Source organism: Daucus carota, chromosome 2 (genome assembly GCF_001625215.2).
Source record: "Daucus carota subsp. sativus chromosome 2, DH1 v3.0, whole genome shotgun sequence".
Taxonomy (NCBI): Eukaryota; Viridiplantae; Streptophyta; class Magnoliopsida; order Apiales; family Apiaceae; genus Daucus; species Daucus carota.
In genome coordinates this window covers 51,906,758-51,929,146 of record NC_030382.2, presented here as the reverse complement: position 1 = coordinate 51,929,146, position 22,389 = coordinate 51,906,758, and the positions used below count along the sequence as shown (strand labels likewise).

General features: G+C 34.5%; 4 protein-coding genes and 1 non-coding gene across 5 annotated transcripts; 3 read left to right on the top strand and 2 right to left on the bottom strand.

Moving 5' to 3' along the window:
* Nucleotides 1-1,092: 1,092 nt before the first annotated feature.
* LOC108210115 (uncharacterized) lies at nt 1,093-5,531 on the top strand. The gene is made up of 8 exons (XM_017381381.2): nt 1,093-1,611; nt 2,280-2,438; nt 2,656-2,987; nt 4,004-4,343; nt 4,703-4,851; nt 4,943-5,036; nt 5,138-5,209; nt 5,324-5,531. Exons 1-8 carry the CDS (start codon nt 1,258-1,260, stop codon nt 5,369-5,371), a joined length of 1,548 nt encoding a protein of 515 aa, XP_017236870.1. The 5' UTR covers nt 1,093-1,257; the 3' UTR covers nt 5,372-5,531.
* Nucleotides 5,532-6,260: 729 nt separating this feature from the next.
* LOC108210130 (la protein 1) lies at nt 6,261-12,383 on the bottom strand. Its single transcript, XM_017381400.2, has 9 exons — nt 12,228-12,383; nt 12,033-12,111; nt 10,834-10,983; nt 10,566-10,708; nt 9,767-9,915; nt 8,780-9,290; nt 7,253-7,400; nt 6,774-6,843; nt 6,261-6,581 (listed from the first exon to the last, which is right to left on the bottom strand). The coding sequence occupies exons 1-9, from the start codon at nt 12,276-12,278 to the stop codon at nt 6,482-6,484; spliced, it is 1,401 nt and encodes a 466-aa protein (XP_017236889.1). The 5' UTR covers nt 12,279-12,383; the 3' UTR covers nt 6,261-6,481.
* Nucleotides 12,384-12,433: 50 nt separating this feature from the next.
* On the top strand, nt 12,434-12,507 carry TRNAV-AAC (transfer RNA valine (anticodon AAC)). Its single transcript has one exon. It is a non-coding gene; the product is annotated as a tRNA-Val (tRNA).
* Nucleotides 12,508-14,005: 1,498 nt separating this feature from the next.
* Nucleotides 14,006-18,642, top strand: LOC108206442 (rhomboid-like protein 11, chloroplastic). Its single transcript, XM_017376744.2, has 7 exons — nt 14,006-14,360; nt 15,711-15,832; nt 16,214-16,299; nt 16,436-16,476; nt 16,601-16,767; nt 16,847-16,909; nt 18,281-18,642. The coding sequence occupies exons 1-7, from the start codon at nt 14,120-14,122 to the stop codon at nt 18,464-18,466; spliced, it is 906 nt and encodes a 301-aa protein (XP_017232233.1). The 5' UTR covers nt 14,006-14,119; the 3' UTR covers nt 18,467-18,642.
* Nucleotides 18,643-19,150: 508 nt separating this feature from the next.
* LOC108207737 (proline-rich receptor-like protein kinase PERK1) lies at nt 19,151-21,413 on the bottom strand. Its single transcript, XM_017378168.2, has 7 exons — nt 20,998-21,413; nt 20,716-20,802; nt 20,546-20,616; nt 20,316-20,401; nt 20,062-20,206; nt 19,808-19,969; nt 19,151-19,379 (listed from the first exon to the last, which is right to left on the bottom strand). Exons 1-7 carry the CDS (start codon nt 21,287-21,289, stop codon nt 19,191-19,193), a joined length of 1,032 nt encoding a protein of 343 aa, XP_017233657.2. The 5' UTR covers nt 21,290-21,413; the 3' UTR covers nt 19,151-19,190.
* Nucleotides 21,414-22,389: the final 976 nt, after the last annotated feature.

Sequence of the window (22,389 nt, the reverse complement as noted above, 5' to 3'; positions counted from 1 at the left end):
TGTCCGTGCCAACCATTTCTTTACATTTTTCCGTTTTAAGATGTTTAATCCAATTATTTATATTTCAAAAGTTATCAAAATGATAATATTTTATAATATAAAATCCAGAGTTGTAAACGAACGAACTGTTCGGTAAGCTCGCTCGGTGCGGTTCGTGTTCGAGTTCGGTAAATTCGTCCGATAAACTTACTGAACACGAGTTCGGACAACATTTTCCGTCCGATAAACTTAACGAACCGAACTTTTGGGATGCTCACTTCGTGTTCGATTTGTCAAGCTCGTGTTCGGCTCTCGAGTTCGAGAAATTCGTATTCGTTCGACAATAAATAAAAATATTTACAATCTTATATGTAAATATGATATATAATATCCAAAATTTAGGTATTAATATTATTTTATAATTGCAGATTTATTTAAAATTGATATTGTATATGTTGTAAATATATAAATAAAATATTTGGGTTATATTTCTAATTAAATTAATTTAAAAATAGCCTAAATATTTTTTTAAAATATACATTGTTCGCGAATTGTTGGTGTTCGGTTTGTTTCTGTTTGGTTCGTTACCGTACTCGAGTTCGGATATAAAAATTTGTTCGATAAAATTATCGAACATTGTTCGGTTCGTTAAGATTTTGTTCAAATTTGGTAAGAGTTCGTCCGAGTTCGTTTCAGCTCTATAAAAATCAATTACATCCACTACTTTCCCCCACTATCTCAACTCTACATATTAAAACTAAAATTAACGAGTCCCGCCGCTTTATTTACTTTTCTTTCTTTCTTCCACTGCTTTTTAACCTTTGTGTCCGACCACTTGTAAAGAAATGATTGGGACGAAGAGACTAGCTAATTTAAGAGGATGGAGTATTGTGTGCTATAATTTTTAGTTGAATTCCAATTAATTTATAAGATATTTTAAAAAATGTATTGAAAATATTCATATTCATATGATATTTTAATAATATATGCAAGCTAAATGTTAAATTTCTTCAAAAAAAATATTTATAATATTCATTTATTCATTTATATTTGAAAATTTTAATAAGTAATTTATTTCAGATAATCGTCGGTGTACATTACTTTGTTCGTGAGGAACCGGAAAATGGGCTTTGGCCATTAAACAAAACAGGCCCAAAATCAACTACCGTATCCCCAACCCAAACACACTCTCGACTCTCTACACTCAGGCTAGGGCTTAACACAGACACCATCACTCTTTTCTTATCCCCAAACCCTAATTCCACCCCTCTTTCGACAATGGCGTCCAATTACGAATTCGACGACACTCAACAGCTCGATTCCGCCGGGTACGACCCGAATTTCGTACCCGACTCCGTGAAATCCTTCGTCGTCCATCTCTACCGACACATCCGCGAGAAGAATGTGTACGAGATTCACCAGATGTACGAGACCTCGTTTCAAACCCTAAGCGAGCGCTTGTTCAAGGACACTCCTTGGCCTTCTGTGGATGCGGTGGCGCAGTACGTGGATAATGATCACGTCTTCTGCTTGTTGTATCGGGAGATGTGGTTTCGACATCTTTACGCCAGGCTCTCGCCTACTTTGAAGCAGAGGATTGACTCTTGGGACAATTATTGTAGCCTCTTTCAGGTATACATTGCTCATTTTTATGTAATTATGTCATTTCTATCGCTATCGATGATTATTGCGTATTGTTCTGTTGTCGATAATGTGTGCTGTTTTATTTTGTTTAGATTGAATATTCGTGTGAAGTATAATTTTTACTACTGTTTTTATGTTTATTGGTTTGCTACTGTGTTTTATAAATAGAGAGATAATTGAGCCTTAGGAATGTATAGAGTTTGTCAAATTTTCGGGAGACCTGGAATAAGGTCGGAAAACTGTTTAGGTACTATTAGGGAATATTTTTGTGCTACGGTTGCTGTTATTGTAGTTCACCTACAGAATTCTGCTGGGACATTATTTAGTGATCAGAATTAGATGCTGGTAACCTGAATATATACACATTGGTACATTTTATAAGTAACATACGGGCTGCATTAATTTTGTTATGTACACGTTATATGACGTTTTGTGTTTAAACCTCTATAAAAATTGTAAATCTAAGAAAGTCAGAAGGCAATATAGTGTGTTATATTGGCTAATGTGCTAGTAATTACTGAGCATTTGAATTTGCTGGTCTCTTTTATGCATTTACATGCCTGTTGACTGTTGTCATGTGCGAGTATGTTAATGTATATTCGAAAAAGTTGTATGCACAATTCTTGCTGATATTTTTTTTTTGCTGCGACTGCTAGGTAGTTTTGCATGGAGTTGTAAATATGCAATTGCCAAATCAGTGGTTATGGGATATGGTAGATGAGTTTGTGTATCAGTTCCAGTCATTTTGTCAGTACCGAGCAAAGATGAAGAACAAGACTGAAGCAGAAATTGCACTTCTGAAGCAGTTTGATCAGGTACTTTGTGTATCTTTTTAGAGTTGGCTGGTTCTTAAACGATGAGAAAACAAGTACATCAGATGGCCATTATTTAGAGGTTCAAATATAAGTTATGCTGGCCTTGTATATATATAATATGCCTCGGCTAAAGTTTAGGGAGTACAAAAAATATACTTGATTTGCCATTTACTCTTTGATTAGAATTTTGAATTTATATCTCATTTTTTTCTCTCAGGCCTGGAATGTGTATGGCGTGCTCAACTTCTTGCAAGCACTAGTGGAGAAATCAACAATAATACAAATTCTTGAGCAGGAGAAGGAAGGGCTTGAGCAGTTCACTGCTAATGATGGATATGATTACACTGGTGGAAGTAATGTGCTGAAGGTCTTAGGTTATTTCAGCATGGTTGGCTTGCTACGAGTACATTGCTTGTTAGGTGATTACCACACTGGCCTGAAGTGCATACAACCAATTGACATAAGTCAGCAAGGCGTTTTCACTATAGTGATAGGCAGCCACATCGCTACAATATATCATTATGGGTTTGCCAATCTTATGTTGAGGAGGTATGTTACCATTGTCCAATTTTCAAAAGCTATATTGAATTATGTGTGTTTTTCGGTTCAAATTAACAAATGAAACCATATTTCATTATTCCTGGGTTCTATGACATGATGTATGTTGATTTCTGGATTTTATGCATGTACTGATAGTTTCCATCTTGCCTAATCATGTTTCTTGATTACGAAGGTTTGGTTTAAATGCAAAACTTATGTATCTTGATTCTTGATACGGGATTATATAATGAGTTGAATATTTGCTTCTTTAGAATGATAGAATCCTGTCTTGCCGTTTCTTTGAAGGCATTGCCCAGATGTTTATTTTGCGTACTACTACTAATCCTTCTTGATTCTTGTTCCATAATTTGTGCTTTGCTTGAGGGCTGTTAATATCTCATTTCTTCTATAGATCCCATTTTTAATGCATCTTCAGACAGTGTCATTTTACCATTAATTTGACAATTTCGAGGGCTATTTTCCCTGGTTGTATGTGCTCCTGTGACAGAAGTGCATAGTTCCGAGTTATTACATAGTAATGTCATAATGAAATTACACTTGTATGAAGAAATAAAAGTATGTGGGTACATATGCAAGTGACTTCTGTCACTAAATGTTGATAGCCAATGTACCCTAGACTCGGGTGTGGTATCAGACATGCCGTACTCTCAAGTCAGGGAATTACAATATTCTTTGTTATGGATCCAGTTGGACACAGTTATGTACTTACGTTTAATTTTTAGAATTTGAATTACAACGTCCTTTGTTTTGGTTACATTTCTACGAACAATGAAACCCGACCTTGCTTGTATAGAATTTTTTTGCCCATTCTTTATTTTCTTCTTATAAGTGAATTTGACAAACTGTATTACCGCATAGATTGCCTAATAGAAGTGGAAGGTTGACCCTTTGCTAAAAAATACTTTATTATTTTTCTCCTTATCTACGGATTTAATGATTGCAGTTTCTTGTGTTTCGTAGTCAACATCCACAATAAATTAACCAATGTGTTCTTGTTATTGCAGATATGTAGAAGCGATACGAGAATTCAACAAAATTCTCTTGTACATTTACAAGACTAAACAATATCACCAAAAATCTCCTCAGTATGAACAGATTTTAAAGAAAAATGAGCAGATGTATGCTTTGCTGGCAGTTTCTCTTTCTCTTTGCCCCCAATTGAAGCTTGTGGAGGAGACTGTGAACTCTCAGTTGCGGGAAAAGTATGGAGAGAAAATGTTGCGAATGCAGAGGTATGACGACGAAGCGTTTGCTCTTTATGATGAACTCTTCTCATATGCGTGTCCCAAGTTTATTACACCATCTGCTCCAACTTATGAGGAGCCTCTTGTGAATTACAACCAGGTACGTATTTCTTCCAAACATGCCTGTAATATTTGCGTAGTGCTAAAAGGCTTTATACATTTTCCCAACATTTATTATTTCCTTTTTGCGGTACTCTTACTTGTACATTGTTGTGGCAATCTTATAGAAGAGATTGTGTTTGATGGTATGTATTGGTACGTGGTAGTCTGATTCTATTTAACTGTTAAAATGTGTGGAGGATTAAAGTAGATTCTGTGGTTGAAGTATAGACTTTGACTATAATTTTAAAAAGTTCTACTGTAATTAGTTTTTCCAGCCTTTATGGTTTCACCCTCGTAGGCATGAAATACTGTATGATATGTACAGGTATGAGACTTACGGCATTTGCCTTTTGGCAGGATGCATATAGGCTTCAACTGAAGCTCTTCCTTTATGAAGTGAAGCAGCAACAATTATTGTCTGGTGTCCGTACCTTTTTGAAAGTTTATTCAACGATCTCTGTAGGAAAGCTTGCAACATACATGGAAGTGGATGAACCTACTTTAAGGTCAGTGATTATTAGGATTTGGGTTTACCTTAATGTCTGGTAAATGCAGTTTCCACACATTATATGGTAAAATGTATCTGATAATTTGCAGGACAATTTTGATGAGTTACAAGCACAAGACTCATGCCGTTGATTCAGATGGGAAAGTTGTCTCCAATGCTGATATTGATTTCTCCATTAATGACGTATGTGTATCAAACTCCTTAGTAATATCTTACTATCTTTATATTGGTTTTGACAGATAACGGTTAGTCAGTTAAAAACAATCCTCCTTCCATGACTGCAGGACATGATTCAAGTTGTTGAGTCGAAACCAACAAAGCGCTATGGAGATTATTTTCTGCGACAGATTGTCAAAGTGGGCCTTGTTTATATAATTTGATACTACATGATTTCTTTTTAATAAAACTTTTTATGCCTAAGAAATTTAGTAAATGTGGTCTTAACAATTTCAATCTTGTGAATTGTGCAGCTTGAAGAATTAATGACCGATATGGACAGGGTTAAGCTGGAGGCATAATATCTGCTGAAATTTTTTCCTTATGCCTGTTTTTTAGGACATTTTGTTTGCTAAGATAAGCTCTGATATGTTATCATGGTATTACATGTTACTAATCTGTATCTGAGGAAGTTTAATTTTTTATATTACACTAATGCAGGTTTAAAGTTTTTGTAGTAAATTATAATCCTCAAGAATGCCTTTGAAATTTATTAGATCACAAGATGTGAGGAATGATTGTCTACAGTAGCAGCATGCTCTTTTAGTTGGCTGTCAATCTCTTGTTTAAAATAGGAGCAGCATGCTCTTTCGGTTGGCTGTCAATTTCTATACAAATAAATTTGTGTCAGGTCTTACTATAGTCGGCAAGTCTAAAATATAGTTGTTGCCTAGATTTTATTGCCCTAACAATGGTTTCTGTAATTTTATCTATAATTTCAGATAACTTAGAAGTCCTGGTTCTTATTTTTTTTGAATATTTTCTGAACTAGAGAATTGATAAATTTTCAACTGGATCAGAATTTTGTGTTGGATTAAAATTTTAAACTTCAACCGGTTTTTGAACATAATTATATAATTCTATAGTTCTCTATTTTCACGAGGAACGTGTCGAGCATTTTTCAGAAAAGAATTAAATGTTATTTATGGGAATATTTTTTAGGGAATATTGGCAAAACGTTTTCTAAATACTGTAGAAAAATTTCCTAGAAATTTATATGGATGAAAATGTTTATGAGAAAATTTTCATAAGAGATTATTGAATAATTTTTTAGAGATTTTTTTTTTTTGAAGAAATGTTAAGAAAATTCTATGAAAACATTTTAACAAGAAATAAACGGAGAAAAATTCTTTCTTTAACACATTATTTCTTTCAAGTATAGGACTTTGAAAAATCGCTACATACTTCTACTAAAAAACTTTTAAACCGAACTTGAAATATAAATTTTTAGGAAAGAATACACTGTTTCTCATTTTCGATTGCATCCATATCACAAGAAGTTTTGTATATTGGAGCAGAGATGAACTTGGCTCTAAAGTCTTAAAAACCACGCAAAAATTTTACAATCGGCAAGCCGGTGTCAGAGAAAACTGGACCTCAGACTGTTGACAACTTCTGCATGGCCAAGTTTCTCATACTTTCTGTGCTTTTCTTGGACGATTTGAGTCATCATTATCCCTTGAACGGGAGTGCTTTCCATATTGTCTCCCACCTCTATTTGATTTCCCACCCCTGAGAAGAAAATGTATTTTAGAACACTTTTTCTTTGTTTTTTTTGCATAGTAGCACTTCCCCAAAACTTCCAATACATATGCATGTTCATATAGCCATACTTTAATAGTGAAAGCCGATTAGGCTAGTTAATAAGTCAACTGTTTTGTTCTGCATACAATAATCAGAGCATGAACAGATTGCATATCATACCTTCCACGACTGCCCTTGAACTTCTCCTGATTACCACGAAGAAAACCCCAATATGTTTTTTCAGCCTCTCCTGAAAGGATTAAAAGAATATAATGAAGATCCAGAATAGAGTTGATCAAGACACCTATATGAATCATAACAGCAACAGAAAGTGTTATTGGTACTACATAAATCCGATCTAAAATCACCCGGAACAAATAAAAATTGATGAAGTCCATGGAAGCACAAGCCACGGACCTTGAGGCAACTAAATAAAAATATATATATACCTACATTAGACTGTTTCTACCAAAAGGCACTCTAAGCTCTTCCCCCATTTTAATTAAAAATCCTCCAATAATGTTCTATTATACATCTTAAGCCTTTTCATCGGGAACAGGAAAACAAGTTATAAACATGATGAAACTTACATCCTTGCTTCCAACAAGTCAACAACAAGCGTATAGGAATAATTTAACTTAATTGAGGAGACTGCCTACCAGTTACTGGTTCTAATACAGCCACATAGTTTTTGACCATCAAACCACCCTCTTCAGCAAGTACGGCAGCAGCACGCGCTTTCTGTGCTGCATCTGCTTCTTCGAATCTAATGTATCCTGATTCAGCTCCCATTGTAAAATCAACAAACTGCAAAAGATCATAACAAAAATATAATTAGCAGAGTATATGCTAAAAATATAAGTTCATAAAATAGCACTAAAAATGTATCTTCTACACTTAATAATAGAAAGGCATGCAGAATATCTAAACCACTACAAATTCTGCATGTCTTCCATTAAAATATATTCAGGGCTTCGCTCTTACTCACATATCATAAAACACCTTAAACGTATAACACAATACACTGTACAGTGTACACAAAAAGTAAGACTGAAAACTTGGCTCTTCTTTTGCAAATGAGAAGCTTTTGTTTTGAAATTCCTTTTAGTAATACAAACGAGGCGCTTGGTTTGAAAAAATATATTTATAAACTTATCTACCAGCTTCCATTATAATCTAATAAAAATAATGGTTTTGAGCAAAATATATAAACTTATACACCAATGATAATATTAATTTGTATCTCTCAGTCTTGCTCTCCTATGTAAATCACAAAATTTCTAAAATTGTCACATTAAGGTATTAATAATAAATAATTAAATACAATGTAGGTAAATAATGTTTTAGAAAGACCAGAAATTTTAGAACCACGACTGAAAGCTTCATGGATGAATACACTAACAAAATGCAACCTCTAGTAGTCTAAAATTGTAAGTCTAAATGTTTAAAAGAATGTTATATATGCTGAGGACGCAAATGTATCACAAAGAACCATAGAGATGATATTTCATATATAATCGAGAAACTACACAAGAGCTCATAAGGGAGAGCAGAAGTTAGCGGGAAAATGTGTTATGGAGTGAAAAGAGAAATTGTCACAAGGGAGGGAGTGACTACAATATGATTTATGTTTTATAAAATTTATTATTTAAAAAAGTAATGCAAGAAATTTTCCCTGAATTAGAATATGGAAATCTCTTGTACTGGGGTAATTTCAATTTTAAGTGTTCTAGTAAATAGTTGAAGCAAGTCCTACTTGCAAAAACTATCACAGGCCTAATTTTAAGTCTATAATTGCATTTCAAAGATTAGAAACTGATAAATGAATGAAACTAAAACCTTTAGCATTTCCTGGATAAATGTTTGCAGACATACAATACATTAACCTTACGAATGAGAATAAAATTTTAGTGTATTCCTTGGAAATATAGGAAGCTCGTTTAGGGCATGGATTAAGCTTCTGTATTTAGTAGGCTGAGCATAGACATTATTAGAAAGGAGAATAGCTCTAGTAACTAAAGAAAACTTAACTAATCAACTGTCCAGTAAACAAGTAGCTGCATAGCATGTGGAGGTATTCGTACTCCTACTAGATTTTTTTTTCCTAATAATACTATGGGTCAGCTTTAAATCTTACATATAATATAAAGTAGTTCAAGAGATCAAATAGCTATTCATGATCATACCTTAACTGAGCCGAACTTTTTGAAAACATTTTTCAGATCTTCACGTAGAACAACATCCTTGTTGTCCTTGTACATTATGGCAGTTGATTTGCCTTCAGTACCAGCTTTAGCTTCCTCTTTTTGCTTAGATATATCAAAAGATTCTTTTTCATCTTTACCTTGATCACTTCCGTTAGTATGTTCATCTTCAACCATTTCTTCACTTTTGGTTTCGATGTTTTCTTCCGGGCTTTCTTCTTTGACTTTAGCATCTTCAGATAACTCAGCAGTTTGCTCAACTGAATTTGGTTCAGGCTCTACCTTGGAAATATCAATACTTACACTTGCGGGCTCCTCATTGCCATCCTTCTCTGCAGAATCATCAGCTGATTTACTCTTTAATGTAAATGCAACAATTAAGCCTTTAGGGTAGCTGTTATCGTCCTTTGAGTTGTTTTTACGATTCAAGTCATGTTTGGGACGAGATTTCTCAGCTTCTTCTAGCTTTTCTCGTTCTGCATCAAAATCCTTCCTGAAATGTTAAGCACATTAGAAACAAGTAACCAAACCATACACTGAAGTACGCTGCAAAAACTAATTATACTACAATCCTATTGCATGCATGTTACTGCATATGAAACTAAATTCTTTCATAAGTTGTGCACACCTAAAAACTTCCACCGAAGATCATTCTCAACATTTTCAACAAACACCTATGTTCTATCTTTTGATAAAATAGTTATTCGCCAGAAAAGGAGATATTAAGTATAAGTATGTAGCATTAACCTTGACCTACGTCCCAAGAAATCGCATGATCAGATATTATATTATTATGTATCTAAGGGAGTAAAATTCTAATGTTTGGCTCATCAACTCAGCATATAAATATAAGTAGAAATATCATATAAGAATTGATAACCCTTTTCCATTTAGAAACCAAAGGTGAATCAACCTAACAAGTAGCAAGTGACATTATATTGTACTTCAGATTTTCATAATACTGCTTACTTTGGTATAAGTTCCAAGTTGGCGCCTGCATATACCAGACTTTTTTTCAAAACTTCTGCAGCTTCTTCCTCGGTTGCAAACTCAACAAGAGCAGTGCCACAAAGCTGCTTACTGTCTGATACATGACGAGGCAGCCTCACACTATTTACCTGTATTATGCAAATGTGAAATATACAAATCACCAAAGTGAATACTTTCTGTTATTTTATTTTACATTGTTTTCGAACACTAAAATCAGATTAGACAACATGTATATGTCCGGACTTTCAACTTATTATCCAATGGGTAAGTAATAAATTACACAAACAGGAACCTAGCACAGCTACACATAAAACCAAACTGCAATCAGGATTGACATAGTCGATATTACTACAAATCTATCTATCCAACACAAAACAAATTATAAACCCCCCAACAGCACATTACATGGGCACATAATCTAATCCAAGTGTGGAATATGTATCTAAAACTTTCCTTAAAAATATGTTAACTAGTTGGCAATTCTCAGCTATGTCCATATGTCAACTAGTACTCTTCTCTGTATGAAATTATCATATAGACCCTATAATTAGTAAATATGGCTTGCCACCACACCTGCTGGATACCTTCCTATATTTATACAGAAGTAGCAAATTTCATCCATAAAGACAACAGACTACAATTTTGGTTAAACAAAAGATCCTACAATGAGAAGACTAAATGAAACAATTAATATAGACGTAAACATTAAGGATTAGTCAATCACATTGGCACCCAACTTTTGTTTAGAGAGAGTAAATTAGGAAAGGGCAGGTAGTACCTTGGCAAACTGAGCAAAGAAAGACTCCACATCTTCAAGCTTTACATTGTGCTCTAGTGGAGATGCTGCAATTGTTTTAGCATCTAATTGTTCAATAATCTCTTCCGGTTTTCGTAATTCTGTAGTCCTACCAACTCTCTGACCTACAATGCAATAACAGAGACTTAAAATTTAGTTCATTTTATTTAACACAGATCTAAACAAAAAACATGGCCCTAGAATTTTGAACTGGCTAAATACGCATGAAAACAATGCAATGAACACTCACCATCTTTAGAAATCTTTAAATAGGGGGAACTCTTTAGTGTCTCAGCTACAGATTTTACTGTATCTTCTGATATATCTTCCTGTTTTGCATCTCCCAAACCCAGATGACCTCTCATCCTAGAGAATGAGCATATCAACGCCAAGCTGACCACTAGAAATCCAGTTAAGAGAAGCCAAACATGGTAGCACTTTCTTCTGTATAGATACATTTTAAATTTCTCCATTCTAATATTTCAAGCAAAACTATCATGCTAACTGCATTTATATATATATATATATATATATATATATATATATATATATATAATACTTTTACATCAAATTAAGAAAGAAAAATAATATATATGCCAAGAAAGTTGATGACTTTACTGCTGGTGGCTTAGGTACCGTTTGGGGTTGCTGTTGCAGACAGCAACAGCAGCTTTTTGCTGAAAAGCAGGTGAAAAACTGTTTGGTAAATCTAAAATCAGCTTTTCCGAACAGCAGCTTTTAGCTGAAAAGCTGCTGTTGAAGAAAGCAGGTCCTCCCATGCTTTTGGAAAAAGCTGCTTTTCAGCTTTTGCAGAAAGCTGTTATAGATTTCATTATCAAATCTCATCAAAAACATTATTTTTTTTATATTATAACTCAAAATAAGCAAATATCAAAAAATTACCAAACAGTTATCTGATTTCTACAACAACACTTTTTTTACCAGCACTTTTTCTGACAGCACAGCAATTTTTAACAGCACTCCCAAACAGACCCTTAGTAACAACTAAGTCAAAAATCTGAAAATGATTTATTTTCTTTTATAGCTATATTGATAGTTTAATACAGAATCCGTCAGGATATGAAGTTTCATTTTCACAGTCATTCCCAATAAAAGCTTGCCTTAAAATATACCTACTAATAAAAAAATGCAACAAAATTAAACACATACTCCCCCCAATCATACACTATGACACATACATCCATTACAAAATTTATAACATTAGAAACACACTAAACTCCCATTATTTGTTAACTTTGAAAAATACGAAAAAACTCAAACAACTTTATTTCCAGTTGCTTAAAAATTGTTCCCATATGAAATCTAATCAGAGAAAGATGATAACGTTACATTCATGATTCACCCACATATTCAATACAGTAAAACATTATAATAAACACAAATACACACACATAGATACAATATACATACAGCAAATAAAAAGGATACGACCATCTTCACTCTCACTGATAGTTTTTGAGAGAAACCCATCTCTGGGAAGATTGCTGTCACTGAAGTAGAACTCAACCTGCACCAATAAATCACAATCAAGAATTAACAAAATAAAAGTGGCATCTTTAAAGCAAGAATTAATAATTGATTAAGCTTAAGATTATGTAAATGCAAATTAAAGATAAATTGAACCTGTCTAATGACTTTCTTTGAAGTTTCAGAGTCCAGAGCTGCTGCTGCCATTGTTGTAGTTGACGCAGAGAAGAAAGTGGTTTAGGGTTTTTGCACGGCTGAAATCTCTTGCTTTTAAGTTGTCAATTAATACAGAGCCGCGAAGCTGCACTGTGAGTTTTGTCCAGTATAAGTAAATAAGTTTCTGTCGACTGCTTTGACAGGAGGGTTTCGTGGTGTAGTTGGTTATCACGTCTGTCTAACACACAGACGGTCCCCGGTTCGAGCCCGGGCGAAGCCATTTGCCTTTTTTTTTAAGGCAGTCACGTAAATAATATTTTTGCTATATTATTTCTTTCGCTTTTATAATTTCTTTCTTCCCAATAAGTAGTAACCCAACTAGCGGTGTACACGGTTCGGGTTGGGCGGGTTGATGGAATTTATTGACCCAACCCAATTAAGTCGGGTTTTCAAAATTTCAACCCAACCCGGACCGTATATATTTGTAACCCAAACCAATTTGTAGTACTTCGGTTTGGTTCGGTTTGGATTGGTTTGGTTGAGTTAATAAATATTATAAACTGATGCTCAACTTTTTGCTTCCCCGTGCATACCAGTATAATCACATCAGACCACTCGATAAAACTGAAACATGTAACTTAAATATTTTATAATAAATTTTCTGAGGTAGGTTAAGAAACTTTACCTTCGGAAACATTGCAGAAGATATACCATTTTGTGAACAATAATCATATATTTGTAACACTAATCACTAATTTAGACAACATGATATATTTAAAATATATTCGGGGTGTTGGGCTATGCATATATATATAATATTTAAAATATTTTATTTTTTATTCGGGTTGGTTTGGTTCGGCCTAAAAATATTCAAACCCGTAACCAATCCAATTAAGTCGGGTTTATATTTTTTTAAACCAAATACATATCGGGTTAAAAAAATTCGGGTTGGTTCAGTCGAAAAGTGATCGGTTCGGGTTGGTTTGGTCGGTTTTACCGAACCGTGTACACCCCTAAACCCAACCACATCTCTCTTTCAATTCCATACATTCTTTCTTATTCAATAAGTGCTAATCTAAGAAACTATAGATTTGATCCTAATTATATATTGTATGAAGTTAAGTAAAATTAAAATCGATGGTGTTTTACCCATGATCTTGAATGATGTAAAAACTTATAAATTTTACTATTTCAAGTACTATATCTAGATTAAAAAATTATTATTTAATGTAATTTTTTTATTATTATTGTAATACAATAAATAAACTTCTTTACTATATTTTTGTTACCAGTTATTTTCGCTTCTCATTTGATCTCCTATTTTGCGACTTTTTTATAAAACCTAAATCTTGTTTTTTTAAGATGAGATCCCGTCATCAAGATTTCTCTATATTCATATTTTTTGGATGTTCTTGTGTTGTTTTTTGATATTTTTGTGTGTATTGATACGAGTTTTAGTAATATTAATAACAAGGATTTACATGATTTTTTAAGGGATGTATAAGACCCAAATCAATTTTAAGACGGTGGTGATTGCCACAAGAGTTCACTAAAAAATGTTTATATTTCAGAGCTATATGTTGCTCCAATATCGGTTATTTTAATTAATGATTCCGAAGTTGAAGAGTGCTAATGTGAAACTCAATTGCGATGTTACCAGTTTTACGCTTGATGTTCATTCAATTGCTTGGCATGTTATTATAATATTTTTATAAAAATAAAAATATTGTATATAAATATATTTATTTGTAAAAGAAAAACAAATAAATCCGCATAGACAGCACAGGACACAGGAGTATTATCCAAGACCCAAATTGCCGTTGAACAGACATTCATTCCTCCGGAGCCAACCGGAGTAGACTTCAAATCCCATCCTCTCATTCCTGTTTAGCATGGCACACTATCTTGCTTTACACCGCCGCCTCCACACGCGTAAACCTACCTTCATCTCCCAATTCAATTCCATTCCACCCCCACTTCCACTACAACTCTCTTTTCGATTCCATTCCTTTTCTCGTAAACCACCACCACAGTCACCAGTACCACTATCACTATCTACACCCAACAACACTCACTTTCACATTCACCCCAGATCATCACGCTTCCCATGTCAAATCAAACCTTCTGACTCAGGTTAGTTCACCTTGTAATACACTTTTTCGCTTCTCATTTGAATTGTAACATGTATGATTCTTGCTTTCCTCACTTTCTGCTTGGCATTTTATCATACACTTGGTGTGCCCAATATAACTTGCCTTCTATCTTACTACATCACTGGAATTTGTAGTAATAGTACTATTATCATTACGTTTTATTCATTTAATTTGGACACTAGGCTAGTAGTAGACATATAATTTAGGAGCCTTATGTAATGGGAATGCTTCATTTTGTGTATATAACTTGTAATTTGGGGTATTGGGTCGGGTTGACAAGACTTGGGTCATAACTCTGTCCAATTTGACCCGACCTGAAAGTTTAACGGCTCTGGATACTCAACCCCTAACCAAACTAGCACTGTCCAAGGGTAACCCGAAACACTTCAAAAATTATTAATAAATATATATACTTTTTAATAATAAATAAATATATGAATACCATTTTAATCTTTTAAACATCATCATAAATTAACATAGGGCCGGTTTTGAGCAAGTGCACCAAGTGCAACAGCACAGGGCCCATAGAAATTTAGGGCCCCCAATTTATGACTACTTCTTTCTATCTTTTAGTATACTCGTGATAAATTGATCTCTCTTTAATTTTTATCATAATTTTATTTGAACGCTAATTAGTACACTGTACAAGCAGTAAATCCCACACGGCCACACACATATTTAAGTCTAACTACCCAAGAAAACAAATAATTTTTCAGTTGTAGTAGTACAATTTTGTTTATGATATCTTGTTATTTTAAATATATTAAAATTTTGTTTTGTCATTTGAAAGGGCCTCATTCTTAAAGTTAGCACAGGGCCTCAAAAAAGTCCCGGACGGCCCTGATTATTAACATATGTATGTATTAATTTAAATAATAGATGATACATAAATAATATAATATATAATATATATGTAAAGACTATAAATATATAATATTTATATGATATATATATATATATATATATATATATATATATATATATATATAATATAATTTTGGGTCAGTCTGGGTAACCCGAAAATGACCCAATTTTTTCGGTCCAATTTGGGTCAACTAGCAACCAACCTGAACCCCAAAAACTCCAACTGGAATTCGTACTTTACGGGTCGAATTCATGTCGGGTTGGGTATGATTTTGTCCGCCGTACTTGTGTAGCTAGATTATTCCGGACTTTTGATGCTCATCAATTATTATGATCTGAAAAAGCCTTTATTTCAATAAATTTTCTTGAATACTTTAAGAAGCTTGCTCTCTTTGCGCAATAAATTGTGCATATCATTAATATTTTCAACAGGAATAAATGTAGCAATTCATAATATGTTTGTTAGATATGATATCACAGCTGGAATTGGGGAAGCCTAAACAAAGGAGGCCAGTCAAGCAAGTTAATGGAATATTCTGGATTCTACTTCTTAACATTGGATTATTTGTGGCAGATCACTTGTTACAGGTTCCAGTAATTTTTTCTATGCACAAGTTCAGTTCCTGAAATCTCTCTTTGATAATTTTATTAATGGGTGCGGAGCATACTTGATAACTGTCCACATTTGAGAAAAAAAAAGCATGAATGATAGAAGTTCTATACTGTGTAGTGACTCAATTCATTGTTTGAACTGTGGAGAAAAATGTCCTCAACTGTCTAGTGACCCGAAGCATAGTATCATGGAATAGTGAAGCTCCTTTAAATGGGCTGAAAGCATTAAATATAGAATTCCACATAATACAAGGGACATGTCTCAACCTTTTTTAGTTCCAGGGAGTGATATATACTTGTGCTAGTTATGATGCTAGTGACAGTGAAATTAACTCGAAGGTACCTTGATGGTTTCAGGTCCAAGGTGTTAAAGCCTTATATTTATACCACAATTGGCCTACTTGGTACCAGTTTGTAACTGCAACATTTTGTCATGCTAATTGGTAAGAGCAGAAGATTGTCTTTGGAACAATGTAAAATTGACACTGCTGTGAAATTACATAAATTTTATTTACTTTCTGTATATTCTGCCTTCATTCCTGCTGTTTAATGTAATTCATTTGTTGCCTTGTATAACAGGAACCATCTTTCTAGCAACCTATTCTTTTTGTATATATTCGGTAAGGGTTTAGTTCTTCATTGGATAAACACAGTTGACCTCATTACTGGATAAGCAAAGTTGACAGATGGTTTAGCTCAATAATGTAGAATTGAAGTATATTATATACTCTTTCTTGCATATAGGAAAGCTTGTTGAAGAGGAGGAAGGAAATTTTGCTTTGTGGCTGTCTTATATCCTTACAGGAGCTGGTGCAAACCTCGTCTCCTGGTTGATTCTTCCAAGAAATGCAGTTTCTGTCGGAGCTTCCGGGGCTGTATTTGGCCTATTTGCTATTAGTGTCCTTGTGAAGGTAATTGAACTCTATAGTTTGTTATTAATATTCAAAGGCTTATGTATATTGACTTTTGAGAGTCTTTTTGTGATGCCAGATGTCTTGGGACTGGAGGAAAATACTTGAAGTTCTTATACTGGGTCAGTTTGTAATAGAGAGGGTATGTTACTTCTGATATCTACTATATGGTATTATGATTGTTCACTCTCATTAAATTCTTTTTGTTGCATTTGCGTTGCATATTGAGCTCGATTAGTGGATATTAGAATCAATTTTATGAAATCAAGTAAAAACTAGGCATCTAGGTATCATAAAAATCCTTTAGATGGCCAGACTGATCATCATCATATTAGTCCCCAAAGTTCATCTACCTTGGAGTTTTTCTTAAGCATGATCAGGTGCACAATTATTACCAAACATAAGAAGGCTAGTAAATATCTTCTTTTTACACATTTCTTGTAAATATCTAGTTTAGCTTTCTAGATGCCAATAATTGATAAATTTTAGAAGTTATTTAAAATTTATCTTCTAGCGGCAGTGTGTGCACGTTGATGACCCAAGGCATCTATCCTCTCTCTCAAAGAGTAACAGAGCTCTATCTTTTTTATTTATCTGAGTTCGTATCTCACTTTTTCATAACAGTTTTATATCCCCGTTATTATGTATTTTCATAAAAGGTCTCACTTCTACCATTGTGTAGATGATATAGATCATGTTTGTGCACTTTATATTGCTTTATCTTGACAAATCATATCCCTTGTTGTACATATGCTTTTTGAAGATTTGGCCTGCAGTCTGTGTTTAAATTTACTGACTAAATGAAAAAGAACAATTTCACCGTGCCATGAGATAATCAAAGGCAGTTGGTAAAAAAAAGTGTCGCACAGGTCATGTAGCTCTTATTCTTAAAATTATCTGGAAAAAGGATGCTTTACTTTTGCGAGGTTTCAGTCTGAATTTAAAAAATCAGCTAGTGCATGCAGTGGGTTTTCTCAATGGTTGTGTTACCAGGAGCTATGTATGTTACTCAGACTCGTATCATATCAGTGTCAGACACGAGTGCAGATCCAAGAGTCGGATCCTTAGTTCATTTATTAATAGGATTCTTGATATGGATCGGAAATGGGACACGGGTGCGGAGTCTCAGCATATAAGTTCAACAAAACAAAAATAAAACTTATATAGACTAATTTACGGAACACTCGGAAAAACAATGTCTATTACATATAAAACATATACACTTAGTTATGCATATCAAATTGTAGCTTATAATCTAAAGAACAACATAGAAACAAGTCATGTCCACACCTGTGTCATGTCCGGTGGACACGGGTATAAGGACAAAATGGGAAAAAGCAGGGAAGAGTCTTTTTTTTTAATTTTGTTAATATCCAGTGTGGTTATGAATTTTTGTATGTTATTTATACACTGCAGTACTATTTTCTGCTTTATGGGGAAAAGAAAAGAAAAAAGAGAAGGGGTCGATTATAGTTAATGCTGAATAATTTATACATTCGTGTGATGATACCAGGTGATGGAAGCGGCCCAAGCTTCAACAAGCATGTCAGGTAGTTTCCGTGGCAGCTCAGCTTTCCAGAATGTCAATCACATAGCACATCTCTCTGGTGCTCTTATCGGTGTGGCATTGGTATGGCTTATAAGCAGATTTCCTGCGGATCCACCTGATCCAACCTCGAAGACAAAACACCTGCAGTGATGAAGTGCATAATTAATTATTACATGAATATTAAATGAAAACATTGATTACAGGAGTGAAAGTAGTGTTATTACACTATCAAGCATTCATTTGCCTTTCACACAAAAGAAGCGGGTTATTTGTGTGTTTTAAAAATTACAGATAAATATTGGAATGTAATTACTTTTAGATTGTGATACGGAAAAAACGTGCTTAAGAAAATTGTACGATTACATTCTAATTTGACTAAAAGTTCTCGATTTATCAAAAACAGAAAATTGATAAATTTTAAAAATCAACGTGTACATGCCGATTTTAAGAATTAAAAGGTGATTAAGCGTAAATGATATTGTGAATATATTGCACTTCACAACATGAAAATGTTGCACTTCACAATATGAAAATTTAAAAAATACTTTAGAAATAACAATTTTTACGTAGAAATATGCGTCGAAAGTTTAGGGTAATAGTTTTTCAAAAACTAAACTACACATTTTCAAAATATATGACTTCAAGTGATTCTTGATGTAGTGCAACAAAAGGCAGCTTTGTACTTAAGAATCAGGAACCTCGTTTCAAATGCATCCACCGGAGAACTTTGCGGGACACTCTCACCAGTCATCATCATCAATCATCCCTAGTAAATGAGACAGATCCCAGAAGCTATATGTCAAAAACTCTCAGAAGGTTTTCATAGAGATGACCATAATTTAGTTTTGTTTAAGCTACATATATGTGTTGAGATTTAGAGTCGCCTGTGGTAATTAGTTCCTGAGCGACGTAGTAATCTTGTTTGGGGATCACTCGTGTTCCCGGTTTGTCCAGAGCCCAAGTGTAGGATGTCAAAAACGTCATGAAACGAACTGTATCCAGGTCTTGTTCCATCACTGAAGAGTTCCATTGGAGACACATCACCTTCCAAGGTGCGTAGTATCTGGATCATAATATAAAATCGCATCATTCTAAATTTCTAATATAGATACTGTGATCCATATACTTGATTTAGCTGTATTCTGGAGGAGAAAAGGTCCCAAAAGTCACTATTTTAAGCCAAATCGACCTCAATGTCAATTTCTGGAAAAATGGCCTCAATTGTCAGTGCAAGACACGACTTGAAGTTGTATTTTGATTTTTCTGAGGAAAACACGACTTGAAGCTGCATTTTCAACTGAAAACACGATTTGAAGCTGCGCTTTAGTAAACACAACACAAAGTTGCTTTTTGAGGTGACAGTTGGGGCCATTTTTCCTCAAAAATGATAATAGAGGCCTTTTGCTTCTAAATAGTGACATTTGGGGTCAACACCAATTGTGGAGTGAGGTATAAATTATGTAGTACCAGATAGATATGACTAGGACTTACCTGACTCATACGTGGTCGCAGCTGTTCTGAATTGCGCACACAGGCTGCAGCACAGGATGCCATTATGGCAATCTCATCATAGTTGCAGTTGTTTCCCAGTCGTGGATCAACAAGAGTGTTAAATTTGTTGTTTTCCATAGCTAGTCTAAGCAAAGGCTTGGCCTATATTTCAATACGAAAAACCAACAGTGTCTAGTTCAGAAAGACAAGACTGCTTCAAGTTTTGCAGATGTTGTACACAATAGGAAACATACCCATGGAACCAAGAAATCTGTGGATGAGAAATCTTTGCTCAATGGTTTACGTCCAGTAATAAGCTCCAAAAGTATGACACCGTAGGAGAAGACATCTGATTTATGAGAAGCTCTTCCACTTGATGCATACTCTGGAGCAAGATACCTGCACGCATATGGTAAACATATGTAGGAAACATTAAGCCAAAGTTGTTCTTGACAACATTTATACCCTATACCTTAAAACTAAGGAAGGGAGTTGAGAAGTAAGATACCCAAAAGTTCCGACCACCCTGGTGGTGACATGAGTTATATCATGATTGGTATCAGTAAAGAACTTGGCAAGTCCAAAGTCTGCAACCTGTTCTTTCCTTTGTCAGTAAATTATAAGTTTTAAGAACCAAAAATAGTATGAAAAGCTGAATTATTTACTATAAGAGGTTCGAAACAAGGTGACAATCAGAAACTAAAACCACAAAATGATCTGCATTTGAATTTTACTTGCCTTTGCTTCAAACTTGGAATTGAGAAGAATATTAGCTGATTTGATATCACGATGTATAATGGTTGGATTACCTGTAAGCATATATAGGTCCAATTGGCAGAACAATCAAAACATTAAGATGCCTCAAAATCAGCTGTTTATGAGTAGAGAAATAAAACAAACGAACTTACAGTCCTCATGGAGATATGCCAGTCCTTTTGCAGAACCTATCGCGATTCTCATTCTAGTTCCCCAGTCCATAACAGGACTATCTTTCCCTGCACACATTTCTTTGTCATATCCTAAATTACTTGATGTAAAGCAATAAAAATTAGTATATAAATGTTAGCATACCATGTAAATGATATTCCAAGGTGCTGTTTTCAACAAACTCATAAAGCACACATTTCTTTGTCATATCCTAAATTACTTGATGTAAAGCAATAAAAATTAGTATATAAATGTTAGCATACCATGTAAATGATATTCCAAGGTGCTGTTTTCAACAAACTCATAAACAAGCAAGCGTTCAGTGCCTGCAATACAATATCCAATCATGGAAACCAAATGTCTGTGATGCACTCGGCTTATCGTCTCCAACTCCGCTTGAAATTCACGTTCCCCCTGTCTACTTCCCAACTTTAACCGCTTCACTGCAATTTTTCTCTCATTGGGGAGAACTCCCTTGTAAACATATCCGAATCCGCCTTCCCCTAGGAGATTTTCAGCCGAGAAATTTTCAGTGGCCACTGCCAGTTCCAACATTGTAAAGTTCCCTCCTGCAACGTTCAGGTTCTCTGATCTGAAATCTAATACACTGCTGTTCAAATACGGTGGTATTAAAAACGTATTCCAGGGCCTTAGATCATCATTATCTCCTGCTTGATCAAGTCCTTGTCGTGAGGGAATATTATTTAATAATTTTCCTGAATAATCACAATTAATCAGTATGAATTTGGAAGATCACGATAATTAAACAGCATGCATGATAATTAAAGAACTCTTACCCTTGTGTACCACTGGTGGCAAATCAGGAGATGATGCATGGATATGATCAACTCTTTTCTCTTTTTTACCGAAACAGAAAATTAGGAGCATAATAATAACCCCTCCTAGTAGCGCGCCACCAATAATAAGTCCCACTAACACATCTTTATTTGCTGATAATGACCTAGACCTACTCACGGGAGGTGGTAGCGGCGGTGGTGGTGATGGCTGTGGTGGTTTTCGAGAAGGCCATTGTCGATAGGGACGCGGCGGAGGTTGGATTTTAATAAATGAAGGCGACGGGGCTCTATTTTTAACAGGTAACGCGGTTGGAGTTGGCGCAAGTGATGGCGGTTGAGAAACAGTATGTGGCGGGAAAGTAGTTGAGTGCGATGGAGTGAAGGCGGGAGAATAAGGAGCCGGAGCCGGAGAAGGCGACTGGGTAGGTACCGGAGATGACGGTGAGGGAAGCGGCGGCCAGGGCCACGGCGGCATTAGAAATTAAAGAGGAGACGGTGATGATGAGAAGAAAGAGATAAGTACGTAGAGAAGTTATAGTAAAGAGTACATGATCGAGTAGTTGTTTGAGTTACGTGCGGTAACTATTCTATCACATGTTCGAATGGATTCAAAGTTCAAACTCTTTAGGCTCTTTGTTATTAATCCTCCTTGAATAATAAAACACTACTCCAATTTTCATATAAATATTATTACTGTATTATTTATTATTGTTGACTTCTTGTTCATAAATATTATCTCTTCCTGTGTGATAACGTTACAACATCTGCTAATACATGCTAAAAATAATTAGCTAAATTAAACCGGTAAAATATCATGTTTAATTTATTTTACTTCGTGATGGCGGTATATTATAAAAA

What these genes read in the sequence shown, in the direction of transcription:
- LOC108210115 (XM_017381381.2), top strand. Translation starts at nt 1,258, where the DNA reads ATGGCGTCCAATTACGAATTCGACGACACTCAACAGCTCGATTCCGCC. An exon ending in GCCAATCTTATGTTGAGGAG is followed by an intron (nt 2,988 to 4,003) that starts GTATGTTACCAT and finishes TTGTTATTGCAG; the next exon opens with ATATGTAGAAGCGATACGAG. An exon ending in TTCTGCGACAGATTGTCAAA is followed by an intron (nt 5,210 to 5,323) that starts GTGGGCCTTGTT and finishes TGAATTGTGCAG; the next exon opens with CTTGAAGAATTAATGACCGA.
- LOC108210130 (XM_017381400.2), bottom strand. Translation starts at nt 12,278, where the DNA reads ATGGCAGCAGCAGCTCTGGACTCTGAAACTTCAAAGAAAGTCATTAGA. An exon ending in CAGTGAGAGTGAAGATGGTC is followed by an intron (nt 10,984 to 12,032) that starts GTATCCTTTTTA and finishes CTGGATTTCTAG; the next exon opens with TGGTCAGCTTGGCGTTGATA. An exon ending in TTTAAAGATTTCTAAAGATG is followed by an intron (nt 10,709 to 10,833) that starts GTGAGTGTTCAT and finishes ATTGCATTGTAG; the next exon opens with GTCAGAGAGTTGGTAGGACT.
- LOC108206442 (XM_017376744.2), top strand. Translation starts at nt 14,120, where the DNA reads ATGGCACACTATCTTGCTTTACACCGCCGCCTCCACACGCGTAAACCT. An exon ending in CTATTAGTGTCCTTGTGAAG is followed by an intron (nt 16,768 to 16,846) that starts GTAATTGAACTC and finishes TTGTGATGCCAG; the next exon opens with ATGTCTTGGGACTGGAGGAA. An exon ending in GTCAGTTTGTAATAGAGAGG is followed by an intron (nt 16,910 to 18,280) that starts GTATGTTACTTC and finishes TGATGATACCAG; the next exon opens with GTGATGGAAGCGGCCCAAGC.
- LOC108207737 (XM_017378168.2), bottom strand. Translation starts at nt 21,289, where the DNA reads ATGTTGGAACTGGCAGTGGCCACTGAAAATTTCTCGGCTGAAAATCTC. An exon ending in AGGGTGGTCGGAACTTTTGG is followed by an intron (nt 20,207 to 20,315) that starts GTATCTTACTTC and finishes ATATGCGTGCAG; the next exon opens with GTATCTTGCTCCAGAGTATG. An exon ending in TGCGACCACGTATGAGTCAG is followed by an intron (nt 19,380 to 19,807) that starts GTAAGTCCTAGT and finishes ATTATGATCCAG; the next exon opens with ATACTACGCACCTTGGAAGG.